This window comes from Branchiostoma lanceolatum, chromosome 18, assembly GCF_035083965.1.
Source record: "Branchiostoma lanceolatum isolate klBraLanc5 chromosome 18, klBraLanc5.hap2, whole genome shotgun sequence".
NCBI classification, from domain to species: Eukaryota; Metazoa; Chordata; class Leptocardii; order Amphioxiformes; family Branchiostomatidae; genus Branchiostoma; species Branchiostoma lanceolatum.
In genome coordinates, this window is record NC_089739.1 from 8,501,371 (window position 1) to 8,527,324 (window position 25,954).

The window sequence follows — 25,954 nt, forward strand, 5'->3', positions numbered from 1 at the left end:
TGTGATTTGTTTGTATGTAAAACATATAGTTGGAGAGGAATCTGGCCGTGTTAGAGAGGGAGACTTTGTTAAAGTAGTGGTGGATGAGGAAACCTTTCGGCAAAACCAAATCGGCCACGGAGGGCAAGGAGACAAAATGAAACAGGTATGTAGCACATACTTCTAATAAGCAACGCGGATTTTACTGAAAATATCATACGTAAAATATAAGTAAACCAATCCTCAAGTGGCGTTGCGCTACAAATTCGTTCAGAGAAAACCTGTGTCTGCTCTTTTCTTTGACAAACTTCCTTACTTTTCCCCTACTGATGCAGTTGGTGGACAAAGTTGGCATGGTTCATCAGATTGACCTTGATGGTGATGCTGTCGTCTACTACGCAGATGGCATCAAGTAGGTGCACGAAATGTATTTGGGAAAAGCACGTACTAGGAATATAAACCTAAAATGGTGTCATAATGGTGCCACTGTGGCCTTGTGGTTAAGATTGATGACTAAGAGTCAAATGTTACAGGCTCGGCTCCCAAATAGGTGTTCATGTTGTGTCACTGGAATAGGCACTGCACAACAATTCCCTCACTCGACACACTCAAAAGAGACCAACTTTAACAATAGTATGCAGGGATACTGAAAATACTAGCGTGCCCAAACCTATACCACTTTGTATTGATGTAATAAGCTATAGCTATCTGCCACCCAAATATCAAGACCATACCTCATATCCCAGACAAAAGATACATTGAAAGAAATGTTATAATACAACTATCTCATGAATCCTGCTAATATATATAGTCTTATTTTGCATGATTTACATTTCATCGTGTGTAGTCTAAGCTACCATCATCCAAATCCTTTGTTCCTTTTTCAGTACTATCAGTACATAAACTGCATTGACACCTTTGTAATAATCAATCAATTAGCAAAATAGAGACAAGTCTCCATACTAAATTACTTTTTTTTATTTTCAGATGGACTATCAATCCCTTGAGCCTAGACAAGGTGAATCCGGAGGACTGCGATTCTGAAGACTTAAGCCATGTTCTAGAGACGATAGAGGTTGGAGACTGGGTTAAGGTGGACGCCGACAAGGACAGAATCAAAGAAATTCAAGAAAGAACCGTTCCTTGGAATGATGGCTACTACGATGTATGTTTTCATTATGGACAGTCTGCTAAGTCATAGCTCGAAACGCTTAACAATAATTGTAGTTGAATAGATAAATGTCACTGTTAACTTTGACAATATATCAATAGCTTTTTCTTTACACATACTGGTTTCGTCAATAAGCACTGTAGCGCGTTCATGTCTGAACAGCATTTTTATGAATCTTGCGAACTGTTCATGAATCTCTTGAGTTTCTTTCTAGGCTGCAGGACATGTTGGACGTGTGGACGAAACTGTCCCCAGTAAAAATTTACTAAGAGTGTCTATCCAAAAGGCAGTCTATCCACTGAACACAAGGCTTCTGAAGAAAGCGACAGTAAAAGGTAAGGAAATTCTCAACTATGTAATACTATATAGAGCAAAAGGTTAGCTACTTGTAAAATGTATTATCGTTGTTTTCTTAGTTTCTCCTCACCCTTTTCTTATATCTTGACTTGTACAGACACTTAAAAGGAAAGAAATCAAATCATTGCTGGGTCCATTGTAGAAATTCCCCAATGTCTTGATATACATACACCAATATTGTATTATGGCGTTGAATCATACCATATCTGTCAATCAGAAAAGCTAAGTATACATAGTAGTTTGATTGCAAATAGTGACGTGTACATGTTGTTGCTCAGATATGAGAGAAGCATTTGCTCCAGCAGACACCCAATGCCCAGTCTTTGCAAGGGGTGACCTTGTGAAGATATGTACAAGTTTGGGAGAGCTAAAGAGTCGACAGCATAGACACGGAGGATACACTGACAGGATGGAAAAGGTATACAAGTCATTGCCATCCAAAATCATCAAAAACCTCCTTAACTTTGATGTATCCTTTTTATCTCTAAGATATGAGGTCCAACATTGAAACTACAATTAGAAATTTTGTAGCGGCACATCGGGTTGTCTTTTATTGTGTTTATAAACAAATTAGTAATAGAAAAGCGATTTGGGTGGTTAGATATTTATATGCATACAGGCATAAAAGCAACAAATCAAATAGCTTCTAGCAATAATTGTGATCTATCACTTCAAGGACATTATTAGCGTTATCTGAAACTCGTAATAGACAAAAGAATACTGTTGTAGCAACTTTGTTAGCGACAGGTCGTGTTTTCTATGTCATTTCTGGCTTGCCCACTAAGCACGTCATCACTTCATATATATATACTTGAGGGCGTGTTCAGTAGACTATTGGTAATTCAAGACTTAGATTTGTGATGAAAGGGTCAGGAATCACCTCAAAACACCTAATTGTTTTTTGTTTCACTGTTTCATTACGTGATTCAAATAACGAAAGCTTACATTGCTGACGGTCCAAGCTTTCTCGTCAGTAATAGATCAGGTTAATTGGATTATTTATACATGTACATGAAACTAAAACATGATGTTTTTCATTGGCATCAATCATTGTCAAAACAGACTTATTTTCTTTACATACAGGTCATGGCCTCAATAGGTTCCGTCAGGTATATTGATGGCGATGGCGATGTTCACGTGAAATTCAGTCTCCAAGGGTGAGTGTAAGGCGTTAGAGTGAGAGGTAGACAAGCTTGATCACAACGTTTTGGGGGTTTACCGAAACAGACGTAAGATCTTTACCCACTGTTGAAGCATTCTTAGTTTGATAAGACCAGTATCGGCATAGCGTCAGAAATCATGTTTAACTTACTTTGACATATCCAGTTTGGGGTGTACTTTGCAATGGTTTAAGGGTAGCATGCAGTGGAGGACATCCTTCCCATTGATCTTCGGAAGGGAAGAAACAGCCATTAAGGGTGAGATCAGGTACCATTAATCGAAAGTATTTAGAGACCGTTACCAGATATTGCAATATTGGCATGTTGATGTGCAGCAAGATTGGCATGCATGTCTGATTCGTTTTCTTACTTATTTCGCGGCAGGTTTTGCTTCAGCCCTGACGTACTGTCGAAAGTCGAACGTACCGAGGAGACATTCCATGTGGGCGACATGGCTCTCATTGAGCCGGACAGGTCACGGTTTGTGTCACTTCAAAAGGACTCAAAACATGGTGGCTACGTTCAAGGAATGGTTTCGGTATGTAGACTTTTCTTTTCTATGATTATTGAATTCCGACGAAACTCTTCGCATATACTTTAAAAGCTTAAATGGAGAGAAAGCTACTCCGACGTCCCAGAATCTTCCAGGACAAATACAAATCGTAAGTACATGATTAGTCGCTCTAACAAATAACCATTTGACTGGTAGATTCGGAGAAAGAAACTAAAAGAAGCATGAAATGCTAGGATGCTTTCCTCAAATTCTCATCGAAATATTAAACAGACTAGATCCCACGACCCCATAACTTCGCCAAATGATGTTAACCTTTTTGGATGACGCATTAGAACTTCTCATTGATTCTGAAAATAAGGTCCTCATTTGCATAAATCATTTCAGGAGATCATCTTCTCCAACCAAATAACACAAGTTGTTCAAAGCATGAAATTCTTAACTTAGCAAATAAGGCTGTTGAAGTATTGTCTCGAGAATCATATGTGTGATTCAACATATATATTTGCTGAGATTCGGAATACCACAAGAATGAGATTCCCATCATTTACCACTATGAAATTATCGTGTATCTTATCAATTATGCAAATTCGGTGTTCATTTGCATATTTAATATCTATTGACATTTCTCTCCATGTTTGAGATTCCTATAATGGAATACAACAGATTTCTAAGCTTACTTAATTGATTATGTTTAATTATTATCCAGAGGACGAGATATCAAAACCTGAAGTTCTACTGCAGTACCTTACAAAGACCCTAGGGGGCCCAAACCTAATCATTTTGAGGTCCCATCAAGGCCTACCCACATACCGAATTTCAAGACAAACTACTCGAGTCATGTTGTTCACAAACAGACAAGTAACTAGTCAAGTTGATCCTGTCCTCTGCCTATTTCCCTCAATGATGGTGCATTGGTCACACTAACGCCTTATACAAAAGGGCCAAACGACCCCAGTAACTACAGGGGAATATCTATTATAATTATCAGTTGTCTCGCGATCGCTAAACCATTATAGTCTGCATTGAGCTTGCGCCTCACAGCAATTCTAGATCAAAATAAAATTGGCTCTCTGAATCAGGACGGACATTTGAAAATGGTACAAACGACAACATATGCATCATGGACTCACTATAAAGCAAATACCTTCCAAGGAATAGAATCTTTTATTCGTGTTTTATTAACTCTATAAAATCTTTTAACATCATTTGCAGACAGGGACTATGGCAGTATGTGTATGATTTGTTTCTCTTTACAGGCATGTGGGAAGATAGGACGTCTTCTGGACATCATCGACGGGGGTAGGATAAGAGTAAAAGTTGATGGAACAGCTAGGATCTACTGTCCGGATTTGCTAGAAAGGCAGGGGAATCCAGGACTTGGTAGGAACTTTTATATATACTTTTATTAAAGCAAATAATGATTAAAAAATGATTTTACTTAGGCAATAAATATACCCTCATGGACGGTCAGTCATCAGGGTATACCTTATGTGGTACACGTTTTACTCCATATATTTCATTTCACAACTTATTACTCTTAATAGACCGTGGTGTTTGGAAATCCACGAAGAACTCCATCTGTGCTCCTGGCAGCCATGACTGGAGCAAAGGTCGATGCCTGGTGTGCGTCAACTGTGGAGAATGCACCCAGTATGGAAAACAGTGTCCCATACGTGACAGATCAGACAGCCGGGACCCTGGCAGGTCTGTATTGACCTCTTTGTAAAGGACAGCAGATATGCATGCCCAAGCATTCTCCATTAAGTTCCTAACGGTTTGGAACATGCATTTTGCAGATCGGACTTGGTTAACAATTAGTACATACGTCAGCCTATTCCCTGATTGGTCTGGATAAATATTTAGCAAAAGAAGCCTGAACATGCATGATAACACTTAACTTTGGGGAGTAATATCGATCATCTGTCAGAGGAAATGAGTCCATAAGTAGTGTTTAAACTAAATCATTTTAGGTCACGCATGAGTGCCAATTAATTCTAACTACATTTTACTGTTTAACAGTTGTAAATAGGTTTCTTTTGTGTCTCTAATGCTAACTGTTGTTGTTTCTGACTGTCCCACGCTCAGCATCTGTGGCTGTGGATTTGGTCATGCCGGATGTGATGACTGCGGCTACTGTAAGACATGCGCAAATGAAGACTCAGATTCAGATTCAGATGACCAACCAGGGGCACAATGCAAAGTGTCTTGATACATTCTTCTGAGAGGGTTATCAAGTAGCTGTATATCTAACAATTAAGCGAGATCATCAGATGTTGGCAGTTCTGCCAAATTTTGCTGGTTTTCATAAACAAACAAAAACATGGCAGCTACCAGCCAAAGAAAATCCATTCATAGTTCATTTCAGAAGTACATCAACCTCTGCTAGCTGATTCCTCACTCTAGTTACTTGTTAGATATTCAAAACTGCTGTGCTTCTACCTGAAGTAGACCAGCCTGAAGATAATCCATCATTATCACTTGTAGCTAGAAATCACTTCTGTAAATGTTTATTGTGAATGTAAGCAGCGATGGAAGCAATGCTTTATAACGCTACTAACTTCTGTAAACTTTATTGTACGATAGCTGATATTCAATAAGGTTACCAGAGATAGAAAGATATTTGTGTTTTCATGGTATTTCGCATGTCGTTTGTACTGAATTACACTGTACTGTGTTGTGGTTCTGTGGTACAGAAATGTTATAGTGTGCTATCACTTTTAGATTTCACATGTTTTCCCGTATTGGTTTTGTGTGCTTGTGTGTTTATGAACAGTGCGTCTCAATAAGTTCTCAATGGATTAACGTGATATATATCGAGCAGTGATTTTGTTATTTGCAAAGACATACATTTTAGCCAAGGAACCAAATAGCTCCATATGGATTTTTTTCTCATACTAAAATAAGTTGTCAAGATAATCTAATGAGATGTATTTTTCTCAAAGTAGCTGATTTTGAACCATATTGCGAACATGAGCCAAATTCCCAGGGTGATGAATTTCACTGCATACAGATATTCAATAATTCAGAGATAGAAAGATATTTGTTTTCAGTTCCGCATGTCGTTTGTGCTGAATTACACTGTGCTGTGTTGTGGTTCTGTGAGGCTGAATTGCTGGGATACGGTGTGCTATCACTTTTAGATTTCACATGTTTTCACCGTCTTGGTTTGTGTGCTTGTGTGTTTATGAACAGTGTATCTCAATAAGTTCTCAATGGATTAACGTGATTCATTCTAAAAGAATTAGTGTTCAATTCAAACAAAATTGTGATGTTTTAATTCTTGATTTTGTGTGATTATGAAATGTTACAAGACATACTAACAACATGTGAAGCCTGAATGATTCTGACATAAACCTGACCTATGAAATTACCTGTCATTAGTACAGACATGCATACATTGTTCGACTGATACTTGTTAAAATCTTTCAGGCAATATTGCTGCAGACCGCTTGGTCGAAAATAAAGAGCAGAATTCAAATGTGCAGCCATTGTGTTTTGATGTTGTTTTATAATCTGCAAAATCCAAGAAACCATTTGTAATAAAAGTGAAATATATTCCAATGACAATATGGAGTTACAGACCGAAATATTTACCACGAGGCGTTTTTATTTTGAAATCAAACGTTTGATATGGAAAATCTCCTGATAGCCATTCTGCATTCTATACTCAAATAAAACTCAGATGCCATTTTTAACTCCGGTAAGAACCTCATCAGCCTGTTCTCTGATGATGTTCCACGCGTGCACAATATCTGATGACTCAGTAGTTGCTGCACAGATCGCAAATCTGATGACATAGGTGTCACGGAGCTTGGCGGGGACCATGAAGATCTTTCTGGTCTCGTTGATTCTTTGCAGTAGCCTTTCACTCAGGTTGTTTGGACCCTAAAGTGATATTATAACGTTTTATTCCAAGTTCATGCCCGAGGGCTAATTGCAGGAACTATAGGGAAAACATACATGTGACAGTGAACTGTGAACTGTTGTAACAATAGGCTACTTAATATCTATTCAATGTTGTCAACATGTTAGTTACACTCTTTATCAGTACCGTCAAAACCGCCAAAGAAGACCATTCAGGGGACCGACACAATCTGATCTATGTGGCCAGGTGGTCAATATAGACAGGATTCTTAATGTTTGTGTCAAAGAGGAAAAATTATTCAAGGGACCGCCAAAAAGTGGTCACATTTGATGTATATTAAAAAAACGAAATAATAGATCCCATATATCTGCCATCTGGTGTCAGTAGTGAAGTTGATAACTTTGGGTATTTATACCTAAAACGGTTTCATCACATTTCGACAAATAAAGTCCTTTGAAAATTGCGTTATCGTTGGATGCCATTAGATTCGTGCTGTCAACTGCACATCTGTGGACAAATTGCAAGAGATTCTATCTTCAGACACAGTTTTGCATTCTCCATGTATGCTAGTATTACACATGGTTAATGTCAAATGATGCAATGTTTCGGGTCTAAGTTCACTAAAATCACAGAACGTGTTCGGCACTACCTTCAGGCGGAAGCACACCAGCCCCATCACCACCTTGGCGCTGACCTCGAACCGGTCGTCACTCAGAACAAGTGTTTCAAACTCCTTCGCTAGACTCACATGCTGCAGAAGAACAAAGACAGAGTAACTAACATGTGAAACAAGCACATTATCCCTGTATTATATTACAGTTCATTTCAAGTTCATGGATATGGGTAAGGAGCTTTAATGTAATTCTTGTACATAATGTACATAACTTTATAACACCAGGCACGCTTTGAGAGGGGTAGTTAAAATTGATTAATTTGTATAATCTAATTTGCTAGTCTATCATTGACTTGCTAACTTACAAATGCTCACTCCCTCGAACAGGAAGGGAATTGGAATACAAAGAAATATTTCTATGGAAAAAAAGATCGCTTTTGGCTGTCTTGATCTACCACAATAGTATCTTTGATGTGCACATCCTTACCTTCCTGATATACTGTTGTAGACCCTTCACTCCAAACATGCGCAGTACAAACCACAACTTCAAAGAACGAAAGCGCCGACCCAGAGGTATCTGCCAATGCTGAAGGTTAAAAAAAAAACATGTCTTCAGCAAAATCAGCTAGTAGCTAGAGCTTTAGCTTTCAGAATGTGTCTGACTGTGCTTTATCGACACTACTTGCGCAGGGTCATGTAATACATAGCTTTAGTGACACAAGTGATATAAGTATAATGTTTGTTATAAGATTATTTCGTACATGTAAGTAAAAGTAAAGCTATATATAGAACCTATAGACCCTAGTAGATTTTACATGCTAAAATGTCCATGTATTTCTTACCCTGTAATCAGTCACGAGCCCTGAAAGGGAAAAAACAGAGGCTTAAGCTTGTTGATATACTTCATAGTGGATACACAAAGGATATAACATTGAATTAGTGCAACGCGCAAAGCGATAGCAGTTAAGGAAAATATATAAAAAGATTACAAGTCAAATTCAATTCATTACCACGGAGTGACACGGACTATTCACCATTATCAATGGAGGAAGACTGAAGATAACGGTGAGAGATTTCGTTATAAGAATTAAGCCAAAACGGAGTGTGATGAAGGCGAAATACCGTCAGTACCTTGGTTATCATGCCGGAGGTACAGTGGGTCCACGTTAAATGCGTCCACAACATCAGCCCGGTTTCGCACCCTGATAGACAGAGCAGTAGGTGAAAAAGGTTCAGTACATTATACATCAATAGCAATGATGGCCTCTGAATAGCTAACAACGTGTATCTTGACCCGTATTGTTCCTAAGCAAATTGAAGTACCTTAGTTCAATATCATATGTACGTTTATTAAACTTTCATGCCAGTCTGATAGTGAATAGGTAGGTCTCTAATACTTACCACATGGTGGAACAGTCGAAGTTGACTCTCAGCCACTTGTGTGGGTTCAGGTTAAAGGAATCTGCAAACTGATCAGAGATAACTCCAAGTCACAAAATAGGTTTTTTAATATACGGTCGCCAATAACATGTATATTTATTGATATGTACTAAAAAATTATACGATACGACATGATACGATATTGAATCTAATGACAGCGTAGTCAACGAACTTATCTCTTGTTGACAACTCCATTCAAACCGAGCGCTCAACAGTGGTAGACTGTCATAGACATTGTCTTCCACACAAAATCGTGTTTTATACTTCGATCCTCGCACGGAAAAGTTAACCATTTAGTGTAACATATCCCCGTACCTCCACTCCATCTAACAGTGGCCTGTACTCCGGACAGATGAAGGCACTTCCGGCGTACGCGGCGTCTATGTGCAGCCACATGTCCTCTTCACAACCTGGGGATACAAAATGTACAAAGATACAAGATGTACAAAATGACTAATAAACTTGTGGATGTACTGACTGATAATTATCTAATACCAGCACAGAAAAGGACAAGAAATGGTAATGCCTTTAAGTACCAGACTTATCAACCAAGGATTGATGTGTCAAAAAAATCGTATTTCCCGAGGAACATAATAGAATGGAACTCGTTGTCATCAGATGCTGTAGGAACACCTTCACTAAATAGCTTCAAAGAACGATTGCAGTCAGATGTGCAAAAGTTAGGTGTGACAGGCCGTACAGTGTAAAATAACCAGCTGCTGCCGCGCTGCGTGCCTGCGAAGCTGGTGTGTTACGCCGAAGGGCGGTTATACCGGCTATACAGATACAGATACAGTATGTTGAAATACACCATTTTCGTCGAGATTTTTAAAACATTTTTTTTTAAATCGCGACGGGGTGGATATCAGTATGTATACATTTTCTACGCTTATTATGATACTATCTAAGATACACAAACAACGTTGTTCTCAAGACAAGAACGACCTTGCCTATGCCAATACATCCGCTTCAAATTTGGCACATGTAATACAGTATCTAAAGATAGTTTGATCCTGTGCTATCCCTGTAAAGATCTTCCAAGTGATTGCCCTAACCTTGCCAAAGCTACCACAATCTGAGTCTGTTACGGTACTGGAAAAGAAACATTGAGTGAGACTTACAGAGAGGGCCGATCTCTAGCAGCTTGTCGAAGGCGCATGATGGTGTAGTACCAAGAGTCGCACAACACTGGAGAAAAAGAAAGAAACAAAACGTTTATCATTCATACGGCTAGGACTAAAACTTTATATCGCCGTTGACAAGAACACACAAAGCCTGAAGATGCAGGGAGATGACTGGAAGGAAGCTGAAATTGCGTTTTGTTTACAAAGATACAAGGAACATATCAACTTTAGAGAAGTTGACATGAGATGAAATATAATTGATGTGAAGTTTTCATTTGACTCTTACCGCCGATGCACCCATTTCGTGTTAATCAAGACAAAGGCCAATGGTTCAAAAATATGTCCAAACACCAACGATTGCAGAGTAAGGTACTAATCATGACAATCGTTTCATGATGGCCACATGCAGGTTTCGTGGCACTCACAAAGAATGGGATGAGTCCGTTGGCCCTGTCTTCGTCCATAGCGGCAGACAGAGTTGTCCCTCTGAGAGCGAAGTCCGAGTCTGTCGGCAGTTTCCTCAGTTTGACGGCAGCGATCATGGCGGCCTTATCCACACAGGAGTGAGCCTGGAGAGGGGGCGTTTCATTGGGTGATACATATGTATTAAGATGAAAAATCACTGCAAAAATGGCGGATAGGTTCTAAGAAATATGTATTGTATCAATACGTATCAATGCTGTATCAATACGTATTGTACAATGGTGTAGCATATTTCACAGATCTTATCACTCAATATGGATATACCAAAGTGTAGAAAACCAGTAGCTTCCATGGCATGTGTGAGGCGTGCTTTACCTGATCTGAGGTGTAGGCCACCAGCTTCTTCATGACGTCATGATCAGACGACTCCGGGTCGGCCTCTTGTTCCCGCCGGATGACTCTGGTTCGGGCCGACAACAGCGCCACTAGGATGGCTTCACTTGCTGTGCCCTGGACAGAGAGATAACAACACCTTAGACTTCTTAACCTGACAAAGTCTAATTTCCAAAGAAGGAGGTAGAAAGAGAGAGGTGGAAAGAGAGGTCCAAGAGAGAGAGGTGGAGAGAGAGGGGGAGGGAGAAATCTTGCGAGATGGAGGACGAGAGAGTGAGAGAGAGAGAGAGAGGGAGAGAGAGAGAGAGAGAGAGAGTGGGGGGAGAGGGAGAGATAGAGAGGAAGAGAGAAAGGTGGAGTGGAGAGATGAGGGTACAGAGATGGATGGAAAGAGACAGAAAGGGGTGGTGAAAGAGAGAGAGAAATAAATGAATAGAAGGGTGGTGACAGAAAGAGGACAAAAGAGAAAAGATGGGGGTTAAGACTTTCTACTTTCAAACTTGGATTACAATGTTGTTTTAAACTTCCCCTCACCTGTATGACGCCTCCACCTGCCCCAGCTGTCCCGGCCAGCAGGTGCTCCGGCAGCTGCAGCATCTTGCCCAGCCAGTCCAGCACAACCGTCTCAAGCTCCGTGCATGCCGGGCTGGCCGCCTAGGAAACGGAGTGGACGCGATTAGTTATGTCAATGAGTTCCTATCATTCAAACCTACTTATGATGACCACTTGATTGAAGATTGGGAGAAAATGGTCAAAGTTACAATAGAGTAAACAGGTGGTCACTTTCAACAGGATTCTATGTTCAGCTATGTACCAAGATGGGCATTATCATCGAGCATACAACATGTAGCTGGTCATATGTTGTATATTCTATCGATCACACAAGCAGACGCGCGCGCACGCGCACACACACACACAAAAGCACACGCACACACACACACGAACGCGCGCACGCACGCACGCACACACACACACACACACACACACACACACACACACACACACACACACACACACACACACACACACACACACACACACACACACACACACACACACACACACCAAAAACAATATGTCAATTTTTCATGACGCCTTACCCAAGAAAAGCCCACACAGCCCAGCGCGTTACACAGCATGTCTCCCAGCTGTGATGGGTAGGAGTTACCGGGCGCGAAGTACGCGTGGAAGTCAGGGCTGTGCCAATGGGTCATCTGGATAGGAGTGGGAGGAAACAATATGTGTGAACGGCGGAGATCAACTTGGTAGAAGTGACACCTAGCGATATCTTGTTGCTACCACACGATCAACAATACCAACATCGATCGGCGTGAAAACGTAGCCTCCTTTGCTGGCCTTCCAGTGTTGACAGAGTTTATTTTGGGGGGGGGGGAGGATTCGCGATTTTCAACATACTACTACCAGTCATGTTCTAACAGCCGGGAAGATAGCTTTTGCCGCCCTTTCTAGAGCTAATGAAAACTGCTGTTAGCGGTCCGGGATCAACTTGGTAGGCGCCATAGAGCACTAACCTCCTTTGCAGTTTTCCTGGAGGACGCCGGCGTTTGCTTTTAAGGGGGGAGCGCTGATTCGCTATTTTCAACTTATCCGGTCCGCATCTCCTTAGGGGACCCTATCTGCTTGGGGGACCGTATCTGCTTGAAGGACCTTATCTGCTTGGGGCCGGTAACCGCTGCTATTCCCATAGTGGCGGTTACGGTCCCTAAGCAGATACGATCCATCAAGCAGATACGGTCCGGATAAGTTGAAAATAGCGAATCAGCGCTCCCAAAAAAAATAAACGCCGGCGTCACCCGGGAAGCCTGCAATGGAGGCTGATAGAGAACAAGGCTTGTGTAGTCCATGGAAACAGTTCCGGTAGGCTCCATTTTAGCGGTTCACCCTGCGCTGTTGCCCTTGAACTTTACCCAAACTGGCTGCCAATTGCAACAAACCCTTGTCTCAAGTTTCCTTATCGAACATCTCGTTAAGGGCGGCGTCCTTGGCAGTGACCGTCCTTGGCATCGACCGACCGGACGGACGTTGACTCCAGCATGAGAATGCAAAATTTCTTAAGCCTTCCCAGCTGTTTTAAGTCACAAACCGGGATTGCTATGTGCCAGTGAACACGTACACTCCAAATAGAAAATGTCTTTAAATGTTAAAACGACCTATAAGTGAACGACCGAAGTTGGCATTTTGGGCGATCATAAACAAATGTACTTACTTTATTGCTTATTCTACGTATACATCATATTTCGTTTATCCTTCGCGTTTAAATGGTAAAGCGTTTAATTTTTGTGTGGAAATGTGTTTGTCAGCGTTGACAATACCTTTGCCGTTATTCGTTGACATATCCTTATGATACTTTATGTGCTTCAACACGATTGATTACGACTTTGGCTTTGAAAACAGCTTACGGTGTAAATACGACCTACCAAAACCCAGCTAGCTATAGCAGCAACATATAGCTATTTTACTGTAAACCAGATGCCTCAGTTAGTCATGAGACCTGCAGCCGTAGCACGTGCTACACGTAGTGTATCCTGGTGATAGGTACGGAAGCAAGTCATGTGTTTTCTTTTCCATGTCAATACTGGCGGATCCCGCAGCGAGATTTATAAGCATCTTGATTTTCTGATAACAAAACTTTGGGTCAACGTCCTTCTAACATCACGTGTACGTCTCGTGGAAAAGCAAACGGGGCAATAACCGGACACTGGCTCATACTGATACTCTCCAAGCAGAGGGTGGTGGAGATTGTGACCTTTTTATCATATGCCCCGTTTTCTGTTGGCAGTCTCTACAAATTAACCAGAGCGTGCCGACAGAAAACGGGGCATTTGATAAAAAGGTCACAATCTTCACAAACCTCTGCTTGCAGAGTATGTGTTCAGTTACTTGAGTGTTTACAGGAAACCATCCCGTAAGTTTGTCCACTACATCAAACTTACCACAATTGTTATCAATTGTTCTCCAATAAAGAACAGTATGTGAGAAATTGTGTTCAGGTGTTTTCTTCAGTATACGACCTAGAACGTTCACAAAAGATGATACATTGAAAGCATCAGAGTTTATCCTTTATGAAACATGTTTAAGATAGATCCCATGTGTTTTTCCAACTTCACAGCTGGGTTCCCTGGATGCAGGCTGTACTGTTTTATAAGAAACCTTGGGTCAGCATACAGTATCATCTTGCGTTGGTGATGAATAGGGCAATGACCGGAAACTGGCTATACAGGATGAGACTGCAAAATGAGCCGGTTTTACCCCGAACCTCAGCTATAAAGTCGGACTCCATGGAACGATTTTTCTTAGAAATAATTGCGACTGAAGAGAGAGGGAACGATTTTATCAGTTCCGGACACAGTTTGATCGGAAACAGGTAAGAACTTTCGAATTCTTTGGCTATTGATGTCACTGTGAAAATGTGTTTAAAGATCTAGCCTATGTACCAGACTGTTTCCAGGGCCTACACATGCCAACTCCCCGGCTCTAGGGCCGACACGTTTGGCAAGTTTCTGAAAAAGGGTATCAGTTGGCCATTGCTCAATGGCACTGTCAATGGTAGGTAAGCATTTCGTCGCCATGCACTATGATAATTATGCCAGCATGTCACCAAAACGGGACAGAAAACGTTACGATCCCTCTAAAGGCTGCTAGTAGAAAATCTTCACCTACCCCCGGCATGATGACCCTCTCCACATCCGCGAACACGTCCTCCCACGTCTCGGGGTCCTGCGGCGCCTCGGCCGGGATGAGCCCGCGGAGGTAGCCGGGCTGCACCCCCGGGTAGACCGGCCGGGTCTGCACGGTCTCCAGGTAGTTCGCAATGTAGTCTACCGTCTCCTTACCGATCTTACGGAACTCGTCATGGTCCATGGGCGGACGGGAAGGCTTCTTTTCCGACATCTTAGAGGGCTTGAGTCGAACAGCACACTGCGGATGGGAAACCAAGGTTTAAAATCAGACTCCTTGGGAAACCGAGCTGTTTTGAATTCCTCAGGTGTCACGTCGTTGTTATGCAATCATGGATGTCACGTGATGAGAGTGTTAAAAGTGGGAAAAGCTGTTTTTGTTACCAAGTTTTTCCGGTAACAGTTCGTATGTCTTGCATAAACGTGTACGAATTCGATGAAAAAAATCGCACGGTCCAAATTTATTCCACATGTGATCTCCAAGCAGATGTAGCAGTCGGGCTCGTTTTGAGCAAGGAGGTTTAAAAATCATATCTGGCGGTGTTTGTACTCTGCTGGTATATGTATGTATAAAAAAAGGCGTAATCCCCAGAAAGACTTAAAGACACCGCCTAATAGTGAAGTAGTTGTAAAAAATGTGCTTGTAACAACAAATCTAATCATAAAAAAACACAAGAACGGCAACAACAAGAACAACAAATTACGTGCAGGTACTGTGTGATTTGCATATAAGCTTATCCCTAATCAGCATACAAAAACCTTGAAATTAGACGCTATCAGTTTGTTAAACCTGGCGTCGGCAGCACGCAACACAGACTGCACGTAACACAGGTACGAAAATCTTCTATAACATTTAAGTTTATAAGGTAGGCCCATAGCATTTTTGAGGCTGTAGAGGCAGTGGGTTGTTGTTACCCACGGTGTCTAGGGTAAGGTATTTGAAGGTGGAGCCCAGCCCTAGCCTCTACCAGGCCCCCGTCGGTAATCGCCCCCGTCCTATCGCTGGCAGAAATCGGCCGAGGTACTCCGCTATACTGGGTAGTCCGCTATACAGTGAAGCTCCGTCCATCGAAATGGAACTTTACTGTATAGCGGACCTACCCTGTATAGCGGAGTACCTTGGCTGATTTCTACTTTTTCCCAGCGATAGGACGGAAGCCTGGTAGAGGCTAGCCCATCCCCCCCTTCCACCGCCTTTTACCTCCCAACCCGAAGTCAGGAACCCCGGCATCTTTACACCTGGGTATAGCAAGGCGGTTATAGGCAGACTATAACCGCCTTGGGTAGAGAGAGGAAAGTCGTATTCAAGCCAGGAATGGAACCCATGACAGTTCGATCTTGTGTCCGCTAGTCATTTGACGCCACTAGGTTTGAGAGCCTGGCGGGACAGAAATATACTATAACACATGCTCTTTTAAACAATTCGTTGAGCGGCCTGTCAAATCTTTGGTCGTTCAGCCTTTAGTGGGAAAGGGGATGTAAACAGCGCGCTTCCTGACCTCTTCTCGCTCCGGTTCAGTCCTAGCTCGTCACCGGTGTCCAAGATGCCGCCTGCGCCTCCAGATGGATATACAGGTCGTTGACCTTTGGATTCGACTTTAGAATCTTCCTGTTAGACCTTTGTATCTGTTCCAAGTTGAAGCGGATGCGGTGTGACCTATATAGAGATTTTATGGTTAGGATACTTTGGCAACTTGACAGTTCGGTCCGAGCCAATCAGGACGATTCGGTACAATGTCCCAGACGACTCGGCTTATGGTTATAGTTATGGTTAGAATTATGGAGTTAAAACAAGAGTTAGAGTTAGGCGTTGTCTTGCCGGAGAAACGTCCAGAAACAGTACTTGGCATGGTGCCGAATCGTCCATTCAAGGTTGGAACCGGATGTGATGTGACCTATATAGAGATTCAACACATCTGCCAATCTCGTCACCAAGATTATTATGTAAACGATATTCCAAACGTTTGGCTGGTGAACAAACATATTAAACACCTGACAAAACAGAAAGCCCAATAAAAGGCCTAAAAAAGTTTCCGATGTGATGTGACCTATATAGATATTCAACACATCTGCCAATCTCGTTACCAAGATTATTATATAAACAATGTTCCAAACGTTTGGCTGGTGAACAACAAATAACACATGACAAAACAGAAAGCCCGATAAAATGCCTAAAAAAGACGTCCAAAACAAGCTGGAGCCTAACCTCACTGTTGAGACTACCCTCTCTGCTGTATGCTTGCGCCAGCGTTCGTGTAAAAGTTGCTCCGTGTTCCAAGAAGCTTATGACATGTCATCTCTTCAGAAGAGTTCATCTGACGTTAGCCAATGGAAAACAGATGACTACAAAAAGAATGACCATATATGGCAATATGCAAACGATTTACGTAATGCAAACGATTTACTCCGCCCACCACTTACGCAACTGTATCTTCAGGTCTTATCTAAGTACTGTATTACAATCGTTCCAAAAGGTCTTATCTAACTTTCTTGTGAATCTCATTACAGTAGCCAGGTTTGCGTAACACCGCTCCTTTAAACTCGGACGGACCGTCTTCGGGAGTCACTTGGTCTACAGAGGTGGCAACGTCGCAACTATTCTGACATCTTAAGAAAGAAATTTTAGGTAAGTGTTTCAGTTATTTGAAATTCGTAAGCGTTGGGGGTATTTGAAGAACCCGAGTACAACTTTTTATATGTTTTGTTCGTAAGCCACGAATTATGACCTCCTTGGTGCACTGTTGTCATTAGTTAAAACTGCTTTACTCCGCCCACCACTTACGCAGCTGTATCTTCAGGTCTTATCTAAGTATTTGCACAATCGTTCCAAAAGGTCTTATTTAACTTTCTTGTGAATCTCATTACATTAGGTTTGCGTAACACCGCTCCTTTAAACTCGGACGGACCGTCTTCGGGAATCACTTGGTCTGCAGAGGTGGCAACGTCGCAATTGTTCTGACATCATAAGAAAGAAATTGTAGGTAAGTGTTTCAGTTATTTGAAATTTGTAAGCGTTGGGGGCATTTGAAGAACCTGAATACAACTTTCTGTATGTTTTGTTCGTAAGCCACAAAATTATGACCTCCTTGGTGCACTGTTGTCATTAGTTGAAACTGTTTCTCTCATTTTTGACCTCAATATCTTCAAATTCTGTGGTTCAAATTGGACTTTATTGTATCAAAATGTGCAGAATCTAGTACGTAATGAAATGTATGATTTTCATTAATCTGTATTTTGGCGATCTCGACTAATACTCCAAAGCGCCAGGGTATCGTTACCAAAATCGCAAAGACCGATAAATTATGATCATGATCACGAGGCTCTGATGTCACGCGGCAATCCACGTGCGCGCACTTTGGCCACATCTTGAAAACTCAGACTTTTTCCAGCTTTTAACGATGATATCTCAAAATTCTGTGGAACATATTCTGACTTAAATACCTCAAAATTTACTAAATCTAGTTAGCCATTACATGTAAAAGTTTTTTTTAATAAACTTTGCCTCGAAGTGATCTCGGGTTATGCTGCAAATTTGCAGAATCTAGTACGTATCAAAATGTGCAGAATCTAGTACGTAATGAAATATATGATATTCATTAATCTGTTTTTTTTTTGCGATCTCGACTAATACTCCAAATCGCCAGTGCAAATCGCAAAGACCGATAAATTATGATCATGATCACGAGGCTCTGATGTCACGCGGCAATCCACGTGCGCGCACTTTGGCCACATCTTGAAAACTCAGACTTTTTCCACCTTTTAACGATGATATCTCAAAATTCTGTGGAACAAATTCTGACTTTAATACCTCAAAATTTACTAAATCTAGTTAGCCATTACATGTAAAAGTTTTTTTAAAATAAACTTTGCCTCGTAGTGGTCTCGGGTTATGCTGCAAATTTGCAGAATCTAGTACGTATCAAAATGTGCAGAATCTAGTACGTAATGAAATATATGATATTCATTAATCTGTTTTTTTTTTGCGATCTCGACTAATACTCCAAATCGCCAGTGCAAATCGCAAAGACCGATAAATTATGATCATGATCACGAGGCTCTGATGTCACGCGGCAATCCACGTGCGCGCACTTTGGCCACATCTTGAAAACTCAGACTTTTTCCACCTTTTAAAGATGATATATCAAAATTCTGTGGAACAAATTCTGACTTTAATACCTCAAAATTTACTAAATCTAGTTAGCCATTACATGTAAAAGTTTTTTTTTAATAAACTTTGCCTCGAAGTGATCTCGGGTTATGCTGCAAATTTGCAGAATCAAGTACGTATCAAAATGTGCAGAATCTAGTACGTAATGAAATATATGATATTCATTAATCTGTTTTTTTTGCGATCTCGACTAGTACTCCAAATCGCCAGTGCAAATCGCAAAGACCGATAAATTATGATCATGATCACGAGGCTCTGATGTCACGCGGCAAACCACGTGCGCGCACTTTGGCCACATCTATCTTGAAAACTCAAGAATTTTTCTACCTTTAAACGATGATATCTCAAAATTCTGTGGAACAAATTCTGACTTAAATACCCAAAAATTTACTAAATCTAGTTAGTCATTACATGTAGAAGTTTTTTTTCATAAACTTTGCCTCGAAGTGGTCTTGGGTTATGCTGCAAATTTAATACACTACGAGGCAGGGCGGTATCTCAAAATCACGCCAGGCGTAGGCTCGTGTGTAGTGTGTACAGAAGAGATACTTAGTACATGGATGGAAATTTGTGTGTGATTTGGAAACCAGTGTTTGTGTTAAAAGGTAGATAAGCGGCTCCCTTTACAGCTCTAAAGCATCAGAGATTACGTGTTTGAGGAGAGTCACACCCGGAGCATGTTAAAGAACCGACACCATGCTTGAATGTCGACAACAGTCGGTCCACTGATTAAACTATTAGAAACAAACAAAAAACAAATTATGAAAAAAATAAAGTGTGCAGGCTATTGTCCATAGTTGTTATGCAGCTAACTCCCTACACCCCTCCTCCTGAACCTGTTGTTTATCGTATTATGTATCATGTACTTTCTTGTTGTGCAAAAAAGATAAACAAACAAACAAACAAACTATGATACATGTAACTTTATTTTTTTCTCAAATTGTTTGTTCGAATCTTTGTCACCACTTCTAGTGATACGCCTACTGATACGCAATGTAACAGTTACTCAAGCAACTAGATAGATTTTGAAAATGGACAGACGTTTCAGTGCAAATGTTGTCTCGCGGATCAACAGTACTCAAGAGCTAATCGACTCAATAGCATCAACCATATCTTGACGTTGTCTTATTTTTGTTTCCACTTTGACTATCTAAAAATATGTTACATATAAATTCATAGTTTTTGGGTTAAAGTCTGGTGAACAACATTATCTGTTCAGTTCAACGGTCATTGACGAGAGGTGGAGGATATCACCTGATACTATTTCAAAAAAATAGGAGCTATTGTCTCTTTTACATCAACCTTGTCTTAACCTTGTCTAATTTGTTTCCTTATTGGACATCTAAAATTGTCTTCTCTTTATTTGCATATTAATTCATAGTTCGTGGTTAAAACCTGCTGTTCGACTTTTCGACAAATCTTGCTCATAGTCACTGACGAAAAGTAGTGGATGCTACTTGAAACGTCCAACCGTTTCCAAAATCATATCAAGCTGCCTGAGTAACTGTTATTTGGCGTATCGTATTACCTGGATGTCTAACCTTCATCGACGTAGTACTACCTGAAAAGTGTGACCACTTCCAAATTTTGTCCAGTTGTTTGAGTAACTGTTATTTGGCGTATCTAATTACATGGATGTGTAACCTTCATCGGCGTAGCCTACTGATATAAACCGAAGACGCACCCTCAGTTTTCTACAGCGGAACTTCCCAACCAGACTCTATACGCGATGTTCCTCCTCCACGGCCTTCTCAAGTGCACGTGGGACCTGTACAGTCTTCTGAAGCTGGCAGCGGTCCTCCTGTGTCTGTGGTGGCTGCGGAAACCCCGTCGCCTCCCGCCCGGTCCAGTCAACTGGCCGCTCCTGGGCAACTTCCTCAGCCTCACACAGGTCAGTAGGCTTGGGCTGACATAACCTGGAATCGAGTCTGAATCGTCGTTAGGCCGGGCGTTATATGCCAGGCGCTCTACGGGGCAGCAGGCGCTTTCCGCCGCCGAACTATCTTTGCCACCCGGTAGTTTATAGGGCCACGAGGATCCGCCTGCTACCCGGTAAAGCGCCCGGCCTATGGCGCCCGGCCTAACGACGACGTAGACTGGCTTCCAGGCTAGGGCTGACATCACTGTCATTGATGGTAAAGGTAGTCCTATAGCCTTTTTGATGAGGCCGTTTGGGGAGTATCTTGTTATCCACTGTGTCTTGGAAAGCCCCCCCCCCCCCCCCAGCACGACGTTTTCTTCTGAACAACGTCTCATGCCAAAAGATTAAATCTTCTACACAGATGCTTGATATTAATGTTCGGGACAGCCAATACCAGTCCTAACGGTAACCACTCTGGTCCACCCTACCACAGGACGAGCCGATGCTGCTGAAGTCCTGGGCCAGGCAGTACGGGGACGTGTTCATGTACCACGTGGGCAGCAGGGCCGTGGTGGTTCTCAACGGCTACAGGACCATCCACCAGGCCCTGGTCAAACAGGCGGAGGACTTCTCCAGCAGACCCTACATGCCCATCACTGCAGAGAACTCACAGAGGAAAGGTAGTTATACACAGTTTATCACATTGAAATCTATCTGTGATGGAAAAATTGATTATGATCATGAATAAAGATGTTTAAATGCAATTGCCAACAGAAAGTTGATGTTAAAGAATGGGTTTCTCATAGACCTTTGTATATATACACACACACACACACACACACACACACACACACACACACTGTAGTTATAATGTAATGCTTTACTATTGTTATATTTGTGTTTTACTGTTGGTATACTCACATGTTTTAAAGTAGTTGATACATGTATTTACCATATTTACATGTTTTGCTGTTGTTATATCTACACGTTTTAAACTGAAGTTAGAAATACGTCGATGTTGAAGCCCTGCACTCTCTCTGTAACACTTTACCGCAGCTGGTATTTGTTGAATTTTAGATTTTCATATTATAACATGTTTGTTGTACCTGTTTCCCCACCCAGGTGTCATCCACGTGCCTTACGGTCCCTTCTGGAAGCAGCACAGAAAGTCCACCCTGCTGAAGATGCGCGAAATCGGAGTGGACAAGCCGGTCTTAGACCAGAAAATCGCCGAAGAAGGACAGTCCCTGGTCCAAGAGATCACGAAGAAAGAAGGAAGACCGTTCGACATGACTAAGTTAATACAAACGGCCGTTTCCAACATCATATCCACCATGCTATGCGGTACAAGGTACGAATACGATCACCCTGGGTTTCAACGGTTTATCTCCAACGTCGCTTTGAATTTCAAATTTTCCCGCCTTTCCATGCTGCCCAATCACTACCCGTGGACCAAGTGGGTCCCTGGTCTCAACACGGAGTTTAACCGGACCCTGGAGTGTAATAAAGAGATTCGGGAACATATCCGCGAGCACCTCGTGGAACACGAGACCTCATTCGACCCCGACAACATCCGGGACTTCATGGACGCCTTCCTTAATGAGATACGTCATCAAGACGACGAGGCTGCGACCGTCAACAAAGAACAGCTAGTGCAGGTAAGCATTAAAATCAACATTTTGAAAAAAAAGAGCAAGCTCTTATCTTTGCTCAAACACCTTTGAGCGGTATGTATCTTGTAGAAAACAGGAGGATCAGTACTTTGCTGATGTGGAATTGTTTTAAGTTGCATGCGCTGCAAGTATTCCTCCTTAATCCTATATATAGTTCAAACGACTCACTTCAGAAACACCGTATGTTTGTTGTACATTGAAAATTGGTAAGATCATTTTTGTGAACATGACAAGGCTACTGAACTTCATAGCACCCGAGGACCTAATGCAAGTTTTACTGTCATTCTTTTCCATGGATCCAGTGCTCCTATGGTCAGAACATTATCCAGAAATGAAAACCCCCAAATGAAAACCCCAAATAACAACATTCATATAACCTATGAAACTCCAATTGCAGGTGATCAGAGACATGTTCGTGGCTGGTATAGAGAACATCGCCACTGCGCTGCGCTGGTCCCTGCTGTACTCCGTCCTGTACCCGGACATACAGGGCAGAGTGCAGGAGGAGATCGACCACGTGCTGGGGAGAAACGGCACTCCTACCATGGCCGATCGGAAAAAGGTGGGTTTTATAAATACAAAAATAAATGCACATAAGTATGCCGCAAGCGTCAAAACCACAGCATGACTTCATCTTCAGAACTTTTTGAACGGAACCGGGTGTTCTCCAGGTTCGTCGGAAACTTTGAAAAAATGACGGACATCTCAAGCGGTAGCGGGAAGTGCGTGTCTTCCAAGACGTTCTCACTGCACAGCAAAGTCGCATCCATACGTGGTTGATATTGCTATGCAGTGTTATAAGGTAGATTCAACTAATGATGCAGAAAAATAATCAAAAACAAAGAATTTTGTTTTATGTTCATATCACAATATGCCCCTTTAAAGAACCCAACATCCAAGAGTAGGGGTGACCTGTCGTGCTTAGTGCAAGTCGAGGAAATAACCGCGCAGTGCGTCATCAGCTACCGAAGAAAGCATTACGCTTAATTTGCCTCAAGCTTTTCGCTTCGAATTCGACTTATGATGAAGAAACATGGATGCACGTGTTACGAATAGGAAGTGACCACCTTTGCATAAGGACCACATGGCCACTGATACAGTCAAACCTATACCAGTAACCACTTCTACACACTATTAAGGACCCCCTGGCCAATGTGACCACTTTTTGGTGATCCCTTAGATGTTTTTTCCCATTGACACAAGCATTCCTGTCCACGTTTTGTCGCTCCCTTTGGTGCTTTTTTTTAGGCCGACTGTATCGATATAGCATCAATCTATAACGAAGCGCTAACTCATGAAACAATTGGCCATATTTTACCCAGATGCCGTTCACCGAGGCGACTATAGAGGAGGTACTCCGGTACGCCACAGTCGCGCCGCTTACCGTGGACCACGCCACCAGTAGGGACACCTCCCTCAACGGGTACTACATTCCTAGGGTGAGCAGATCCAACAGCTTCTAGTTTGAATCGCATGATACTGTCACAATGATGCATGTTTGACTTTACCATCAGACAGTAGGAGCTGCGTAGCCTGGTCTATTCCGCTGGTCAGGCCCCTAAAAGGTGGGCAGATCCAACAGCTTTACTGTATCATTAGCATGATACTGTAACAGTTACGCATGTCTGACTTTGCCCTCGGAAAGGAGGCGTTGTGTAGCCTGGTATCCATCGTATCTTAGCTCTATTTCGCTCCTCCTATCGCTTCCTTGCCGTATATCCTGGGATCGTTGGAGCAACCCGGAGCTAGAATAGGATGAATTCCAGACCAGAGTTGTGGTGCAGTACTAGCATTTAATCTAATACGTTTGCAGCGTGGAACTGTAAAAGAATGATAAAACGTATCTTCCTAACCTATGTTTCCTTCAACGTGAATATGTTTTGCATAAATGAGGGGGGCTTAGCACAATAAGAAGGCCAGTTATTAATAAGATATAAAGGAACATATAACAGGACAAGTTTTCCCTCTGGAGTTTAGGACTCCTTTAAGTTGGACATGTCTACTAGACTCAGTTTTCGGTAGTACCAATGTAGTGGCAAAAGGCTACTTCAGCAGGGTTTTGGTTAACTAGAGCACACGTTTCTTTCCGCAGGACACCCTGGTGCAGGTTAACCTGTGGTCTGTCCACCACGACCCGGAAACCTGGCCGGAACCGGAAACGTTCGATCCAACACGCTTCCTCAACGACGAGGGACAGTTCCAGAGGAAGGCCGAAAACATCCCGTTCTCACTAGGTAAATGTCATGTTGTACATCGTATACTATTTGTTCAACTGCAAATTTTCTGCTCTCTAGGACGGGTAAAATGTAGTCCCTAGCCTTTATGAGGCTGTAGGGGCAGTAGCTTGTTATCCACTCTGTCAATGGAACGGTATTGGAAGTCGGAGTCGAACCCTCTCTTTCCACCCAACCGAAGTCAGGTACCCATTTTACACCTGGGTGAAGTGAGGAAAGCCGTGCGAAGTGCCTTTTCAAGGACACAACGTCTTAGCCAGGAATACCAAAGATTGAACCCGTACCTCTCGATCCCGTGTCCGCTAGCCTAGCCACTCAATGCCAGTGCTCTCATTGAACGCCCGAAAAAAAGTTACAGAAAGTTTGTCATATCTTTAAAGTAACGAGAGGTCTTATTTTGTCTCTTTAGGTCGCCGCATCTGTCTCGGAGAACGAATGGCTCGCGCGGAACTGCTGCTGTTCTACATAACGCTGCTGCAGCACTTCTACTTCAAGCTACCAGAGGGCGCTGCACGACCGTCAGAAAAGGGCCTGTTCGGCATCACGTATAACCCGGTGGACTTTGACATTGTCGCAGTGCCACGGTTCAGCGACATGTGTACTTAATGATACGAACAGATACCTCAATTGTAGAGAATGTACAGAGTCTGGTAGGGACCATGTTTGCGAATCTTAATGGGAAATGTCGAACTACAACTTTTAGCTATGATACAACGATGACATGTTTTAATCTCAACAGTACTTAATGATGTACACCACCGCGCTGGACAGTGGGATTTTATCTGATCATTTATGACGCCGACTCAAGTTTTAGTTTTTGAGTGCGTTGCTACTAATGTAATGTTTGATTTCAACTGTCGATAGGGTACTAATGTAATGCTTGACTTCGACTGTCGTTAGGATTTTAGCCTTATTTCATTTTCTGGCTTTACGCCTTTCAATTTTTATTGTATTTGTTTTATTTATTATGACACTTAAAATGCACAAGTTGAAGTACCTTAAGTTGTTCTATCTATTTTTTCTCTTCTTAGTTTGAAAATGGCATGATATATATAGATGTAAATAACGGAATATTTGTTGTGACGTGAAGGGATGGCGGGAAATCCTCAATGCTTCACTGTGCATGCAACTGCAAAAGTCGAAGACTCTCTCTTGTTAAGGTTTGAAAGAACGCACCAACTTACATGTATATTGTACAGTTGGTCTAGCTAATCGTAAACCAGTTACTGTAAAACATCATACAAATAAACTGAATTGTGATAAAAGATCACTGGATGGAAT

The 25,954-nt window shown here is 42.0% G+C and overlaps 3 protein-coding genes across 9 annotated transcripts; 2 read left to right on the plus strand and 1 right to left on the minus strand.

Moving 5' to 3' along the window:
* The first annotated feature begins 3,058 nt into the window (after window positions 1-3,058).
* LOC136424111 (uncharacterized) lies at window positions 3,059-5,495 on the plus strand. The gene is made up of 4 exons (XM_066412541.1): window positions 3,059-3,205; window positions 4,438-4,561; window positions 4,726-4,885; window positions 5,267-5,495. Exons 1-4 carry the CDS (start codon window positions 3,119-3,121, stop codon window positions 5,388-5,390), a joined length of 495 nt encoding a protein of 164 aa, XP_066268638.1. The 5' UTR covers window positions 3,059-3,118; the 3' UTR covers window positions 5,391-5,495.
* A 25-nt stretch (window positions 5,496-5,520) lies between these two features.
* LOC136424110 (aromatic-L-amino-acid decarboxylase-like) lies at window positions 5,521-16,376 on the minus strand. Of its 2 annotated transcripts, XM_066412540.1 has the most exons (14): window positions 16,237-16,376; window positions 14,721-14,978; window positions 12,140-12,253; window positions 11,574-11,693; window positions 11,022-11,156; window positions 10,649-10,792; window positions 10,221-10,287; window positions 9,415-9,509; window positions 9,061-9,128; window positions 8,791-8,861; window positions 8,502-8,521; window positions 8,147-8,245; window positions 7,696-7,797; window positions 5,521-7,066 (listed from the first exon to the last, which is right to left on the minus strand). In XM_066412540.1, the coding sequence occupies exons 2-14, from the start codon at window positions 14,949-14,951 to the stop codon at window positions 6,860-6,862; spliced, it is 1,473 nt and encodes a 490-aa protein (XP_066268637.1). In that variant the 5' UTR covers window positions 14,952-14,978; window positions 16,237-16,376; the 3' UTR covers window positions 5,521-6,859. The 2 variants fall into 2 exon arrangements, with proteins under 2 accessions (XP_066268637.1, XP_066268636.1); XM_066412539.1 differs by lacking the exon at window positions 16,237-16,376 and having other exon boundaries at window positions 14,721-15,130.
* LOC136424109 (cytochrome P450 2U1-like) lies at window positions 14,300-25,943 on the plus strand. 6 transcript variants are annotated; one of them, XM_066412534.1, is made up of 10 exons: window positions 14,300-14,424; window positions 17,253-17,363; window positions 17,608-17,718; window positions 20,606-20,796; window positions 21,260-21,446; window positions 21,889-22,424; window positions 22,837-23,001; window positions 23,762-23,878; window positions 24,532-24,673; window positions 25,083-25,943. In XM_066412534.1, exons 4-10 carry the CDS (start codon window positions 20,635-20,637, stop codon window positions 25,277-25,279), a joined length of 1,506 nt encoding a protein of 501 aa, XP_066268631.1. In that variant the 5' UTR covers window positions 14,300-14,424; window positions 17,253-17,363; window positions 17,608-17,718; window positions 20,606-20,634; the 3' UTR covers window positions 25,280-25,943. The 6 variants fall into 6 exon arrangements, with proteins under 6 accessions (XP_066268631.1, XP_066268630.1, XP_066268634.1 ...); XM_066412533.1 differs by having other exon boundaries at window positions 14,322-14,424; window positions 17,246-17,363; XM_066412537.1 differs by having other exon boundaries at window positions 14,322-14,424; window positions 17,246-17,363; window positions 17,608-17,714.
* Window positions 25,944-25,954: the final 11 nt, after the last annotated feature.